This window comes from Magnolia sinica, chromosome 19, assembly GCF_029962835.1.
Source record: "Magnolia sinica isolate HGM2019 chromosome 19, MsV1, whole genome shotgun sequence".
Classification (NCBI taxonomy): domain Eukaryota; kingdom Viridiplantae; phylum Streptophyta; class Magnoliopsida; order Magnoliales; family Magnoliaceae; genus Magnolia; species Magnolia sinica.
Genome location: NC_080591.1, coordinates 21,197,438 through 21,213,701, shown reverse-complemented (window position 1 = coordinate 21,213,701; position 16,264 = coordinate 21,197,438). Strand labels below are relative to the sequence as shown.

General features: G+C 43.2%; 1 protein-coding gene and 1 long non-coding RNA gene across 5 annotated transcripts in view; one reads left to right on the top strand and one right to left on the bottom strand.

Moving 5' to 3' along the window:
- Positions 1-11,494, top strand: part of LOC131234822 (beta-fructofuranosidase, insoluble isoenzyme 1-like) — a 30,150-nt gene extending 18,656 nt beyond the window's left edge. The window contains exons 2-7 of the mRNA XM_058231803.1: positions 6,909-6,917; positions 7,183-8,048; positions 8,950-9,108; positions 9,658-9,896; positions 10,139-10,229; positions 11,176-11,494. Coding sequence (XP_058087786.1) covers positions 6,909-6,917; positions 7,183-8,048; positions 8,950-9,108; positions 9,658-9,896; positions 10,139-10,229; positions 11,176-11,355 — 1,544 coding nt within the window. The 3' untranslated portion in view covers positions 11,356-11,494. The remainder of the gene's footprint in view (positions 1-6,908; positions 6,918-7,182; positions 8,049-8,949; positions 9,109-9,657; positions 9,897-10,138; positions 10,230-11,175) is intronic.
- The window catches only part of LOC131234825 (uncharacterized), a 41,821-nt gene that overhangs the window by 12,526 nt on the left and 13,031 nt on the right, over positions 1-16,264 (bottom strand). For 2 of the 4 annotated variants that reach the window (XR_009165791.1, XR_009165792.1), the window contains exons 2-3: positions 11,705-11,887; positions 8,661-9,024 (exon numbers count right to left, since the gene is read on the bottom strand). This is a non-coding gene — a long non-coding RNA (uncharacterized LOC131234825). Of the gene's footprint in view, positions 1-8,660; positions 9,025-11,704; positions 11,888-12,018; positions 12,214-16,264 lie in introns of those variants that run through there. The other 2 variants (XR_009165793.1, XR_009165794.1) reach the window with 2 other exon arrangements.

Sequence of the window (16,264 nt, the reverse complement as noted above, 5' to 3'; positions counted from 1 at the left end):
GGTTTTTGGGCTGCGTAAATAGAATTACACAAGGAATATTTGTGGTGCGCTTCAAAGTCGATTGTTGTGCATTCCACCGACTGCTTTACGCACAGACTCTCCACCGACTCCAGCGACGGATTGCAACACTTATAAAAAGGAGAAGAAAAGAGAGAGTTAGGGAGAGCTGGGAGCTTGGACGTGAAGCAGAGGACAAGAGTTTGTTTTTTTTGTTTTTGTTTTTTTCCTTTTCTTTTCTTTTGAGATTTAGTTAATCAAAATTATGCTGGGCTAAACCTCTTAGCTAGGGCTAAGAGGTGAAGCTTGTAGCGAGATGGGTCCTGTATTTTATGCTTTTAATTTAATTTAAAGTTATGAACCGAATTTGATTTCAGTTTGATTATTAAGGTAATGTTTTTAGTCTTTAATGGTCTGTTGTGACTGAAATTACAATGGGTCTGCAATGGCTTTGAGCGTGTTCCTTTTCCTTATTTTAATTTTGACGTCAGGAAGCCCTGTTGTTCGCCATCGTCTCCTGGGCATGGTTGGATGTCGGTTCCCTTCCTAACCCTCATATCATGTTGACTGGTTTTTAATTAGTTTAATTCTGTTATTTACTTTGTCTCCTGGGCAAGGTTTGGTGATGGAATCCGTTCTAATTCATATACCTTTCATCTCGTGAAAACTAGATTAAGTAAGTTCAGTTTAATTTTCATGATGCAGGCATAAGATCTCTCTGATCTCTACAAGTGGATCCTCTGAATCCCTAGTTTCCTTCCTCTGAATTCCTTAAGTTTTATATTAGTATTTCACTCTTATTCCTCAAAAAAATCATTCGATTTAGATTTCATCTTAAGCTAGTTCTATTTCTACCTAATTTCAGATAACGTACAAGTATCAGTCCCTTGGGATTCGACCTCGGTCTCACCGAGTTTATTACTACATCACAACCCTATACTTGAGGAGTGAACAAGTTTTTGGCGCACATTGCTCCCCATCGATTCCGAATCATCTTGGGTCGACCCAATCGTCAAATACTTGGAAACTGGTGAACTCCCTGAAGATTGAACCGAGGCCTGACGACTAAAGGTTCGTGCGGCCCGCTACACTGTGCTTAGCGACGTTCTATATAAGAAAGGATACTACACGCCCCTCCTACGATGCCTAAAATCGGGTGAAGCCGATTGTGTTCTGCGTGAAATTCATGAAGGCATTTGTGGTAATCACTCGGGCAGTCGATCCCCGACTCACAAAGTCATTCGGAAGGGATATTATTAGCCGACCATTCAGCGAGACACTAAGAAACTCTTCTAGGGTTGCGATAAACGTCAGAGATTTGCTACCATCCCTCGACAGCCGCCTGAAGAGTTAACGCCAATAGCCGGACCTTGGCCTTTTGCCTAATGGGGAATCGACATCATCGGACCGTTCCCTCTGAAGAAAGGACAGACAAAGTTTGCTGTCATCATCGTCAACTATTTCACTAAATGGGCCGAGGCTGAACCCCTAGCCAAGATAACCAAGCAGAAGATCACGGATTTTGTTTGGAAAAATATCATCTGGCGATTCGAGATACCTCGAACTATTGTCTCCGACAATGGGAAACAGTTTGACAACAGGCAGTATCACAACATGTGCCAAAATCTAGGGATCAGAAACATTTACTCGTCCCAGCGTCATCCACAGGCAAACAAACAAGTCAAAGCCGTCAACAAGGTAATTAAACAATACCTTCGGACTAAGCTAGACCGAGCCAAAGGAGCATGGGCTAAAGAACTTCCCAAAGTCTTTTGGGCGTATCGAACTACAGCCCGAACTACTACAGGAGAAACCCCCTTCTCACTAGCCTATGGTTCGGAGGCGGTCGTCCCTGTGGAGATCAGCCTACCTACTGCCTGAGTAAGTTCATATGACGAGCAAAACAATGAGGAGCTGCTGACTCTCAACCTTGACCTCCTCAACGAAATCAGAGAATTGGCTCGACTTCAGATAGCCGCTTACCAATGATTAGTGTCTCGGTCTTACAACGCCCGAGTCAAAGTTAGGCGGTTTCGAGCGGGAGTTTGGTCCTCCGAAGAACTTTTTAGAACACTAAAGAAAGCGTAACAGGAACACTAGGCCCCAATTGGGAAGGCCCCTACATAATTGTCGATGTTATTTGACCAGGTACTTATCGACTAGAAGACCTAACAGGACAGCTCCTGCCTCACCCGTGTAATGCCGAGCATCTTAAGATATACTATCCATAGTTCAGCTAAAAAGTGATCCATACTCAGTTTAATTGTCTAAACACTTGCAAAATCAAAGGAAGAGAAATGTGTAAAATGCCGAATAAGCAAAAAACATGTATTCATTGATCAGTAAAGTGTTACATTAATCAGTTCATTAATTACAATTGAGTTGGAATAATACAACGATAAGTGTTCTACACTCGGATATCGATAAAAGATAACGCTCGACGCTGTTAACATGCTCGGCCCCGAGGCTTGGTGTGTTTGAAGTGCTTAAAGCAGATGTGGGGAACAGAAAGGAATTATTCTCCATCACGCCAACTTCAGGGCTCGGCCTCACCCGCCGCACCAGAAGCTAACCCAGGAGATGCTGATGGAGCTGCATCAGGAGCAGTAGCAGAGGCGTCATAAGTGTATGCCTAAGGGTCAGCCGCCGCCTCACCACCGGACCTCGACTCAGCCTCGTTAAAGCCGGACAGATCTAGGTGGGGAAAAGCACCCTTCATCACTTCAGCGTAACTCTCTCGATAAATGAGGGTCACTCCTCCTCGAAAGCCGAAGATGAAAGGAACTCTTCCACCGCCTCCTCTCTCGCAGTCGCAAGGGCGGCCTTGGTTCCCTTCGCGAGCTCTTGAAGCTTCCTCTAAGCCACAGTCCGCTCTGTGGCAACATGTTCAAAGGTCAGCCTGGCCTCTTCCAATCGCGAGGCCACGCGATCTCTTTCCGTTATAGCCGAAACAAGAGCAGCCTTTGCATCCTCGAGCTGGCCCTCTGCAAAGAGAGCCGTAGACTCAGCAAACGACAGTCGAGATTCCGCTTCCGACCGCCGAGTCTCAGCATCTGACACCCTAGCCTCCGCTTCTACGACTCGCCTAGCCAAGGCAGATACTTCGGCACAAGCCTTCAGCATACAGGGGACGAACTGCATAAGGAAAAAAAGCTCTTTTAAAATGATAGAAAATCCAAAAGAAAATGACTGAGGGGTAACGACATTACCTCGAGCAACAACGTCCTAATCCTGCCGAGCGTGTTGTCCACGGAAGCCGCCTCCAGAAGGTCGAAGAACTCCCCGCGAATATCTGCAGACTCGCCCAAGGAAAGATCTCTTCAACCTTTTAGCGGAAGGCTATCCTCTCTTCCTCAGCTACTCTCGTCCTCCACGGCTACCTTTCCTCAGCTCTTTGAGCAGTGGAGGCTTCAGCCAGTTCAGACTCGAGAGCTTCCTGAGATACCTCAGAAGGCGTCGTCACCGCTTCAGTTGCCCCTGCCTCTGGGGCGGCTACTTCCGTCGCCTCCGCCGCCTCCGTGCGTTTGTTAACCTTAATAACAGTCGAGGGAGCAGGGGGGCGGTCCTTACCAGGCCCTTTGAGATCGCCTTATGTCTCTTCGAGGCCCGGGGGCCCGAGCGAGGCGGGGGTCAAATTTGAGATGGCGAATGGAGAGAAGGCCAAGCTTCGGACATGTCTGCATTCAGAGAAGGATGAGCGTTAGTACAGTCGGACAGGCAAAAAAAAAAAGAGAAGACAAGGAAAACTCTCTCACCAGTCACTGCGGAGTCAAAGCCCCACTCAAAAAGAAGCTCCGGTTGGAGAAGCCTCTTACAAGATCTCCTCTCCAAGTCAAGGGCTCAGAAACTCTGAATCCGGGTCAGAGAATCCGAGTCAAGGTTCGGAGGTTACTTCGGTATTGCTGAAAAGTAGAGAAGCTACTCCCTTGATTCTGTTAAAAATGAGTTTTTTTATAATAATAATTTTTAAAAAAAAAGGGAATAGGCGGTAAACCACATCAACTCTACCTGCCGCCGCACAAAAGACTCGAGGAACAAAAGGCTGGATAGGTCCAGCTTCGGCCGAGTCCCACCTACCAAGGGCCTAAAACTACCTATCTCTCCGGTGCTTGTTCGATGAAGGGGAGTCAATTATTAAGGGCCCGCCGGTGTTCCGCCAGGAGCAGAAGAAGAACCAACCGGGATGTTGGGTGTGAGCCCACACTTGGTATAAGTGGAGAAATTCATTCACACTTAGCTCGGGCTGTCGTGTCTCAGCCCAGAGCACCGCGCAGCCGATTAAGTCCCTCCACCCATTCGGTACAACTTGTCCCGTGGCTATCCCCAGACTGCCTAGCAGTTCCCAAGCAATCTTTTGAAGCAACAACCGGAGACCGCATTGCAGCGCAACAAGAAAAATTGCAACTGCCGCAGGTGGAGGTTGGTCAGGCAGCTCTCCAGGCCGAGGAAGAGTCAAAATGACTATATCTGAAATGTGATATCCGAACCGGATCTTTGACAGCTCCTCTGTTGTCATCACTGAAGGTATGGGTCCTTTAACCCGTTCTTCAATCTCAATTTCCTCATCTCCGCCTCCCTCAAAATCATGGCGACCGGAGGAGCCCCCAACGGCCATACGGTCAGGAAGCGAATCCAATGCCTCCACTGACGCCACCAGCCTCTCTGCCGGAGGGTCTACAACCCTTTGCTAATGGCGAAACAGGAGGTCTGCCTCTCCAGCAACCTCCGCCAACAGTGAGGGTGATTCTGAAACCGACCAAAAGTCGCTCGCTTCACCCTCACCGTTGTATTCTCCCTCCCTAGGACTTGTGGGGCCTGACATTGTTAAAAAGAAAAGAAAGGGAAGAAGAAGGAGCTCACCAGGAGAAATCCAAAATGTTGAAAGCGGGAGGAAACGCAAAGGATTACAGGGCCGGAATCCGTGAAAGGAGGGAGGAGGCAAAAGCACAAGAGAGAATTGAAAGAAGGCGCGAACTGGCAAAAATTCGCTTAGAGCGACCCTCTTTTATAGAGCTGCCACGTGGCTCCAACATTAAATAAGGAGCCGAAGCGACGCCTCCTCGAGTGCCTCGACTTTACACGTGGCGGCCCCCCATGCGCTGTCGCCAAATATGTGGCCACGTGTCTGACCTTTATACGCCCCGGTGCTGTAATGACGACCACTTCGCTCGTGTAATCTCGATAAACGAGTCGACGCGTGGTCGAACGAAGCGACATATCTCGGAAGTCGCGTAAGCCGCCTTATACTCATTAAATGCTTCATCATTACTCGGCTCTAATATAGACCGACTCAATTTCGGAATACTCTGCAACCGCCTTAGGGCGCTGCACGAAGTAGGGGGGCTTACTGTTGGGGAAAAAATGTTACAAGTCATTGAGTCGGCTAGAGGATCAAAAGAATAGTGAAGCAATGGCTCGAACTCGTTGGATATCAAGTCTGAATAAAGCCCAAAGTCCATAAGAACGCTGGATGGAGAGACGTAGCTCGGACCGTGAGGTTCCTGACCCGGCCGTAGCCTAAGTGTCCAGAGCCATGAAGCGAAAACCTGTAAGGGAGGAAGTGCACCTCGAGGCCCAATCACAACCTCATAGAGGAAAGCTTAAACCGACAAAGTAAGATCAGTCGGTCCTGGAGCCCTCCAAACTTTAGTCCGACTCAAGGATTGAGTCGGTCAAAAGAGTAGGCGGAAAATCAGCCGTAGAGTTTGTCTCAGCACGACAATGTCGAAAAGATAAACATCAGCCAAGCTATATTGCTTCATATCCGGAAGTTACCTAGTAAAACTCTGAATTCTACCCGAGATTTTCGGAAGAGATAAGATAATAATCTCCGAGAATCTAGAGGAAACAGGGATTATGGATCCTCAAAAATGGAAATCTACCCTTACGGGATTTACTCTAAGGAATACGAAAGCCCTACGGGGTATGACGCCATTATAAATACAGAAATCCTTATGGTAAAAGGTATGCAAAAACTCTTGCCCTAAAAACATTTCAAAAGAGACCCAGATTTTGACTTTAGCATCGGAGGGTCCCCTAGCAAGACCAGGGTCAGCTTTTCCTTCTTACATGTACAGATTCCAGGGTCATAGAAGAGGGCGAGCCCAAAAACAGCATCAACAGCTATAACGATTTCAGGACTACTTGCCTACCTTCCAAACCTGTCATCTGTTCTAATAATTGCTTTAGAACGATTTCTAGTCTTTGCTAGAATGCTTAATGGATGACGTGACGTTACTCAATGCATTTCAGCTGTATTACCTTATAATCCTCTCCGTATATCCCCGAAGACCTTCGAATACACTAAACAAATCCCTCCTGATCATGCGCAAATCCCTCCACTCGAGCCTCTGCCTCATTTTTCGGCTGATCCCCTACAATGATACGGAAAAATGGATGGACGGTGTGGATAAAACCAATACATCACGGTGGCCCCTTAGAGCCCCCATCTGTTCTTCCCTAGATATGGGCGGGGTTAGTACCCATTTTGCGCCCCTGGACCAGAACCATGGAGTGGATGGGTCTCACCCTTTAGTGGTCGAGACCGGTGACATGGTCCACCTCACTGGATGAACACACAGCCAAATGGTAGCAACACCACAATCCTACTCATTTTTCTATTGATGGCAAAAACGGAAACACGCCGAATACTCCACTTGCACTGATGAGTGCCCCCATCAACTAGAAGTCGAATGAAACAGATTAGAAGCTTATCACCCAAATATGGTAAACCATTGAAAAATGGACCCCACTTGCATGCTAAATTGCTATTGACTATATTTTCTCTAATATGAGATGATTTAATTTTTTTGTGGCTTTCTTTTCCTTTTTTATGATTTGTTTTCCAACCTCTCCTTGCTTTCAATGGATGCCGTTCAAATTCTGGGCCACCACCGCAAATGAATGAACAGACCCAAACGGTAAGTTCCCGAATTCTCATTTATGTCATTGCATTGTCATTTGGAAAACGATCTGGCTTGCAGATCATACATCCCCAATCAGTTGGATGTGGGGCCCACCAAGTTATTGTGTGAACAGGAGAGTAATTAGTGTTATGTCCAATGCTCTTGATCTTCCCTCCTTGGTGTCCCCCACACCTTTCGGCTCTTTGATCGACGGTGATTGGACTCCTGATCTTCCCTCCATTTTATGAAACTGATACGAAAGATTATGTACATTGAATAGGCCCAATGTACTACAATGGCATCTACCACCTCTTCTACCAATACAACCCCTACGGCGCCACATGGGGTAATATAGTGTGGGCCCACTCAGTCTCGACGGACTTGATCAACTGGACCCCACTCGATCTTGCGATCTACCCATCGAAGCCATTCGACATCAACGGGTGCTGGTCGGGGTCTGCCACGATCCTCCCCGGTAACAAGCCGGTGATCATGTACACTGGCATTGACAAACAAAATCAACAGGTCCAAAACGTCGCATTCCCTAAGAATCTATCAGACCCACACCTTGAGGAATGGATCAAGCCCGATTACAACCCTCTGATGGCCCCCACACCTGCCAATGGCATCAATCCAAGCTCGTTCCGTGACCCGACAACAGCATGGCTGGGCCCAGATGGGCATTGGAGAGTGTTGGTTGGCAGCCAGATGGAAACAAGAGGAATGGCACTCTTGTACAGGAGTAAAGATTTTGTGCACTGGGTGAAGGCAAAGGATCCCCTCCATTCATCAAATGGGACCGGCATGTGGGAGTGTCCTGATTTCTATCCTGTCTCAGAGAATGGGATGGACGGTTTGGATACGTCCACGATGGGGAAGGGAATTAAGCATGTTTTGAAGGTTAGTTTATCTGTTAACAAGTCAGGTGATTATTACACCGTGGGTCGGTATATACACGAAAAAGACCTGTATGTGCCCGATAACACATCTGCCGATGATGCTACCGGCCTGAGTTATGATTATGGAAGGTTCTATGCATCCAAGACATTCTTCGATGCCAGGAAGAATAGGAGGGTGTTGTGGGGTTGGATGAATGAGTTGGATGGCGAGGCCAGTGACATTGCAAAGGGGTGGTCTGGTATCCAGGTAAGTGATTTTTGGTTTCATTTAAACAAGAATTAGCAATACACAATTACTCCGTGTATCGCCGATCATTTAATCGAGCAGATTATCAAATGGAACTTGAGAATGGTGGATTTTGAAATTGTTCATGATGTCAATATCTTGTGATCAAGAGATGGACTGCGTATGATCATACACTGGAAATCAGTGTATAGTCAATTAATTAATTGATCGGATCCACAAATGGAACTTGAAATAGTGCACTATCATCTTGGTGGATTTCCAAATTGTTGGTAGTATGAATTTCACCCATGCAGGATGTTAATGGGTTGGATCTATTTTAGTATGACCAAAATCAGACCCATTTAAAAACTACACCCATGGCAGGTTGATTTTTAGAGGACTCAGACCTAACCCATTTAGTAATTCTAGTCGAAATTCTGGACCCAAACCTGCCCCGTGGTCCTAAATTTTGGAGCCAGACCCACTAGTTTTCAGGTTGTCCAATGACCCTTTTGCACCCCTAGCTGCATACTATCAACTACACACCTAATATTGATGTATAGCCAACTCTTTAATTCTTCATATTCAAAAATGGAACTTGACTGTCTACTATCATCTTGATGGATTTTGAGATCATGATATCAATATCTTGTGATCAAGAGATGGATGGTGTACTATCGACTATACACTGAATCTCAGTGTAAAGTCAATTATTTGACAGGTCTAAAAATCATGCAATGGCCTGCTTATGATCAACAAGTCACCAAATGTCGGTGTATAGTCGATTGCCCACTTGATTATTCTTTATTCAGAAAATAAACTCTATAAGTATCCTTTTCTCAATTTCTGGTACATTTATTTCAAGTCGGATATTCATTTTTCTTACTGGTTTTTCTTCGTTTCTTTTTCTTTTTCCATTCAGTCGATTCCTCGGGCCGTATGGCTTGACAGGAACGGTCAACAACTCATGCAATGGCCAGTTGAAGAAGTCGAATCGCTGCGAGGCAAACAGGTGAGTTTCCATGAGCAACTGCTTAAGAAAGGTGATCTCCTTGAAGTTGATGGAATAACCGCTTCCCAGGTCAGTTTCTTGCCATTTCTACTCAACAACATGATCAATGATCATGTGGGCCACACCCCTCTTTATTATTTGGTGGGCCCACTATCTTATGTACATTTGATGATATGATGATCATCAACCCATTTCTACCATACAATGTGATCCTTTGGATGATATATAAACATTTCCTTTAGTGATCATGTGGGCCACACTATTTATTATGTGGTAGGCCCACCAGCTTAGTGCATATGATGATATGATGCTCTTCTTCTTCTTTTTCTTTTTTTTCGGTTTTTGAAGATTGATGATCATCACCCACCCAGCCACCCACCCACACACACACACACACACACACACACATATAGAGATGATTCAGTGCATCCTATAAGTTATCAGATCATCTGGCCCTGTCTGTGGGTCCATGATTTGCTTATCGAAACTTTAGATGGCTCAGATATCCCAAGATGGATTTATGTGCATGTCCCGTCATATCAAAGGTTTAGATCCAATAACTCCTATACATTGGATCATCATCCATATCTAACTTTTTGGTCTTTTTTTCTTATACAGGCTGATATTGAAGTCACATTTCATTTGCCAAGGTTGGAGGAAGCTGAGCCCTTTGATCCCACTTGGGTCAACCCTCAAATCCTATGCAACCAAAAGGGTGCTAATGTTAACGGGTCCATTGGACCATTTGGGTTAATGGTCCTGGCTTCTGATGGCTTAGATGAATACACCGCCGTCTTTTTCCGGATTTTCAAGGGTCAAGATAAGCCTGTGGTCCTGATGTGCTCTGATCAAAGCAGGTACACCTCACATACATATATATTTAAAAATAATAATAAATAAATAAAAAGGTCCATTGTAGGTGGGACATTCCTGTTATAACAGCCCTTGCTGTTATTATGTTTTCTAAACCTCGGTATGTCAAATCCTAACCCTTCAATCGCAAGGACATGTTCTGTCCAATGTGAGCCCTGCAGATCAATGGTTCCGTATTGCCAAACCAGTAATATTAACTAACCCAAATCTTACTATTCAAAAACAGATCCACTTTAAGAGAAGAAGTTGATAAAACAACATATGGAGGCTTTGTAGAAGTGGATTTGCGGTATGGGAAGCTATCTCTAAGGAATTTGGTAAGTTTAACTAAATCTTTTTATGTTATTATTATTGAGCCATGATCAAGGATGGTGTCGTCTGCCATATGTGGCACATGACCCACAAATTAACCTTGATTGAGCAACCAAAGCCATACAAATAGTAAAAATGGCCCATGCCAGAGTTTGCAGACCCTTATTTGAATGGGTTGTGCTCATCGGATCAGGGTGACATCGGGACCATGTGTATCCCTGGTGGGCCTCTCCCTACCCAATCTGCCATGTGATTGGACCACTCAAGGCTCAAATAAAATGTCTGTGTGTGTGTGTGTATGGCTGAAAAAATAAGGCAAATTAGGATGTATTGGATCATCTAATTAGTGTGATTTTTTCAAGGTAGAGCAAAAAATGTGCTCAGGACTTAATGTACAATTCAAATTGATGATTGAATGTCCAAGTGGCCCAATGCAACTAGAAGCGCCATAAACTATAATGCTTTAAGAGCACTAAAGCATTTCTCTATTTTATTATTGAGCCTATGATTTTTCGTGCGGAGCCGGCCCTAGACATATAAAATAGTCTTGATTGGACAATCAAAGCCATAAAAATCAAGGGTCCATGAAAATTGGTTGGTAGGAGTTCAAAATAAAAAAGAAAAAGAAAGAAAGAAAAGAAAAGGTTGTTACCATCCATTTGGTAAGCCCTTATTTGAATGGTGTGATCATCCGGGTTGATATTGTGACCATGTGCAGTCCAATATGGACCCTTATTTGAATGGTTGTGATCATTGGTGATTTTGGGGCCATGCATAGTCCATGGTAGACCCCTCCTATCCAATGGGCCACGTGATAGGTGGGACTGCTTGGGTCTCAAGTACAAATTCACATGCTTTTTTTCTTATGTTTCATATATTTTACGTTCAAGTAATATGTTTAAACAATCTTGATTCTTGGGGTGACATTTTTGTTTGTTTTTACGGGACCAGATCGACCGTTCAGTCGTCGAGAGCTTTGGCGGAGGAGGAAGGACATGCATCACAGCTAGGGTGTACCCTACTCTCGCTGCAGGTGGCAAGGCTCACTTGTATGCATTCAACAGAGGAACTGAGGCAGTAAGGATTTCTAAGCTGAATGCATGGAGCATGAGGACACCTCGAATGAATTGAGAAAGGGAGATGTGTTCTAGAGATTATGAATGTGAGGTGGGACTCTTTTTTTTCCACTTTAGGACTCTATGGGATATAGAAATTCAATTTTTAGGGAATAACAAGGAGTGGTGCCTTTGAGGTTTGTATGGTTTCTTTACTTATCACGTGTTTGGATCACTCATTTGAAAGAGAAAAAAAATTATCTTGTTTTAGATGAATTGTAGTTTAGTAATTTAAACAATCCCCTCACCCACGTATTCACTTGTATCTCAGCGACGGATTAGGAAAGCATATATATACTAAGGTAATCAAAATTGAAACTCTAACCATTCATTGCGTGTAAAATAAAGACACAATCTGTGCTAACCTTGAGTCATGCATCTGATATCTATCCAAGCTGGACTTCTCCTGTATGATAACGTCTGCCACGATCAATGGCTTGGATCTCCTCATGGACTCATGCTCTCCATTTCTCTTGCAATGGGATGTGCATGATGGGAACATGCCTCATGTCCAAATCCATATGCTTCACATTGTGAGATGTATGATCCTGTTTTGCACAATTAGATATGTAATCATTTTTTATCAACAGATTATCAAGCAATGAGCATTGAAACAGCATGGTATAGTAGAGAGACATTCATAAATTGCAAAGACTGTCAGATCCACACAGAGAAATACATAGCACTGGGCAAATAGCTATTGCGGGCTCCATCCACACATAGCACTCGGCAAATAGCTATCAGGAGCTTTTGGAAAGATAGAAAGAAAACAGCTTCATAGGTCCAATCTTCAAGCTTTGATGTGACTAGGAGTTATGACGGTAGATGGGCTAATCCTCTTCCCAACGTTGGTCATCTCCTCATGCCAGAAAATCTATAGAAAGGCACAATGATTGTTTGGTGAAATCACTTTTTTCTTTGCTATCAAAATAGCACAATAATGCTCTTGGAAATGACAATTAGATAATTATTACATTTTCTTCTTTCCTTTTCCGTGTTTGCAAACAGACCATATTTCAAAGAAATGAAGCCTTCCATGAAAACTTCTCACCGCAGCTTTAAAAAAAAAAAGGGCCTGTTCTATTTACTCGTGCATTTGTAGCCCACCAATTGGATGGTTAGAATTGCCTCATCCATGTCAGCCAGCCATACCACTAACTTCTCATATCATCGAGGAAGATAGATACAACATGATATCTCTTGTTAAGGAGAGATTATTCATATCACTGAGGAAGATAGACAAAACATGATATCTCTTGTTAAGGAGAGAATCCATTAAGAATTCTTCTCACAGCATTCCTGTGTGAATTCCTAATGGTGCCAATGTGGGCCACCTTCACCAACGAAACCTTTGATAGGAAGGTCTATCCTAGATTGCACAAAGCCTAAAGATGACTCTCATCAAATGATCATAACCATCTAGTAATGTGGAATATTGGAAGCAACTCTCTTTATTCAAAGCTCCATTGTGATCTTGGGAAAATCTACTTGAGCCAGGTATAGGAATTTCCACCATAATCATGTGGCTCTATGGAAATGATGATTCCATAAGTTGGGTGACTTATCAATGTGATTTGAAGCTTTGATTGTTTTTATACCAGGAATGTATTTTCTTTGAAAAGGCCAATTTTGATGTCTAACCTAAAAGCTGATTTGCAATGTCTACGTAGTGTCCTTCTTCATAATAGCCAGTTATTTTAATTTTTGAATCACCCAACTACCATGAAATTACAATGGATTCCATCACCCAAACATAACCTCTTTTGAAAGAGTGCCTTCGAGAAAGGAAATTTTTTTTTTCCTCGTATGATTTTATGCATCCAAACAACCTCCGAGAAGATTTTGCATCCTAGAACATAAACTTTCTCTATCGCAATTATCATATAAAACAACAAGACAATGGAAAACCAATAGTAAACTTAGGATACCCAATCCTAAGCTAGTCACAAAGCAAGTAAAACAAAATAGAAAACCATCTTCCTTAGAAATTTTCTTATTTGTTAGTAGTGTCTTGTAAATCAAGTTCTAGAAAGACTATCAAATATCAGATATACTGAGGCTTTACATTTTGAAGAACAAGGCGATGTGGTGCCCAACAGTGCAGAGTTCATGTTAGAAGTCAAGTAGACTCGATTTCCAAGTCCTAAATTCCTAATATAATTAGGATTAGAATTGGTTGTTATTTGCTTTTTTGGCAAGTTTCTATTTCAATAAATAGGGAGAGGGTGTAGAGATGTGATTCATCATGGTCCTGCCTTCGATTGCCCATGCATCTCAGATGATATTCTCATCTGATTATGAGAACCATCAAATTCATAGCCAGCAAAGTACACAATACAAATCATATGGACCATTAATTGATGTGAACCATCCAATCCGTGACCTCCACCCCCAATTGCCTCTACTTCTCAAGAAGCACTTCTCCTGATTGACCATACTGGAAAAGCTCTTATCATCAATCTGGACCATCCATCATGTGGTTCAACCTTTGATTGCCCGAGTATCACGAACATTACTTTGACCAGATGATCAGAAACATCAGGTTAGTGGACAGCCTGTATTGATTATATTAGAAAAAGGTCCCATCATTGATCTAAGGCATCAATTTCACAAGGCCTATTATTGGTTGGCTTTGTATATCGAGAATCACTTCCATTGGATGGCCATAATCATCCAATCAAAATTCCAGAAAAATAAAAATGGTTCAGACCAATCAATTGTCTTGTAAAAGGTTTGATCATCCATCCAAACTGTCCACGTGAAGCATGGTTCATTTCCGCGGCTCTCAAGAATTACTTTGATTATTTAAATACTTGAAAACTCAACTTCAAAATCTATTGAATCCGCTTGAGTGACTTGGATAAATTTTTTCTAGTTCTTTTCCAGGTTTTTTCAATAATATTTAACACCTATAACACACACCCACACTCAAGTATTTTCCGAGTTTTGTCGAGTCATGACCCCAATCCAGATATTCTGGAGTCATAAAATTTGTTTGAGTCAACTGGGGCATGTATAAGCTTTTCTAAGCTTTTGACAACTCTTCAAAGTCATATGATCAATAGCCAGACAATAGATATTTCAATGGGAAGGGTCCTGCAACCCATCTGGATTATCCGTCATGTGGTTGCACCTTTGATTGCCCATACCTCTCAAAAACCACTTCAATTTGACAATCCCAACCATCCAATCAACAGCCAAGTAAATGGTTGGCCCGCATCAATTATACCCATGGGAGAGTTTGGTCCGCACATGGAGTGGGCCCCCAATTTGATTGTATGTGCCTCTAAATATATTTTTATTGGATAATCTAATTAGTTGACAGAATGAGAGTATTGTCCCATATTCCATATTGCAATTTAAGATTTCTACTTGGAATGAATAGAAACTGGTAATTGACATTTCAACAACCTAAGGGCCCATCTGGACCCACCATCTAAATAGCTGTTTGTAGGTGAAATCCTCTGGCATTTTGCACCCCATTTGGAGACCAACCCGAAATCTTCGTTTTCAAAATCACCCAACAAAATAGGCACTAAAAGGCCCACTTACAAAAAATCTGTCGCTTTTGGGGGAAAGCCCTTTTGCAGAAGTTGCATCCAAACGGGCGCTAAATAGTATTTCAAGTCAACTGATTTTGCATCCAAAACAACATAAACACTCTCTTAAAATCTCATATGGAATTAATTAAAATCCCATGATCACCAGTAATTCAGGCTAAAGCATTTCCTACATCCACTATACATAATGCATATGCATGCATCAATCCGGACAATCCAAGCCATAGGCCTCTGCAAGCACCTGAAAACTCAGTAACAAGTGCAAACCAAGTACGCACCTTGTAACAGGTGGGACCCACCATTTACATGATTTGGCCAAGAGTTCACCGTTTGATTATCAAGTCTCTAAAATAAGCATGGAAAACAGGATTATTAGGTTTTTTGGACGAGAGGGAATGATGGGAACATCACGCGCACACGCACGCCCCCTACGCACGTACGCAAGGAGGAGGGCCCCACCATCGATCTAGATCGATGACGACATCCGGGGAGGGCTCCTAGTTAGAGGACTGCGTTTTGGTTCGTTGGAGTGGACTCGATAGTCATGTAAATCCCACCATAGGTTCTCATGATCGTGGCCCACTATTCTAATTAATCTAGTACTTTGGGTTTTGCTTATTATTGTTATTAGGAATATCATGGACGGTTTAGATTGCTTTGATTAGTTGTTATTTTTTATTACTTTGTCTCCAAGTTATAGGTTGTGCACATAGCGCGAGTTCTGAGGTATAGGATTTTATTATAAATAGGCACCCCTTGTAGTCTTTTTTTCTCAATGAAGATTAATAAAATTGCTACATTTTTTTGCTCCTCTAAATTCCTGAGTTGTGGAGATTCAATTGGGTGCGAAACCCTCCCTTCCTCGAAGGGCTGACTATCATGGTGCGAAGCCGCACCTATCCCGATTCGCCGCCACCTTCTTCCATGCATATTTCTCTTCTCCTACAAGCATTCCATCTACAAATCCATCAATATTTGCAAGCGTTTTTCTCTCTACAGCAGATTTCCAAAATCTGGCCCTGCAAGAGGGCTGAAACTTCGACGGAGCACCACGCACAAACCGTGTATCAGATCGAGTTGAGATTTAGGGGTTTTGGAGTCCATCCCTGGCTGACCAAGGCCAAGGTGACCTTTTTCTTAATAGTGGGCCCCACACACGTGCATCTGGGTCATTGTTGTTGTCCACACGTGCGGCACTTCTCTGGTTCATCTCTCTCCTCTCTTTCACTCCTCTTTCACCCAAAATCCTTAAACCTAACCCTAAATTACTCAAATCCCCAATTTTATGACCTTTCTTTCAACCTTAGGGTTCCCCAAATTGAAATTTCTAAATCCCTTGGATTGAAGAATTATTTCTGTGCATGT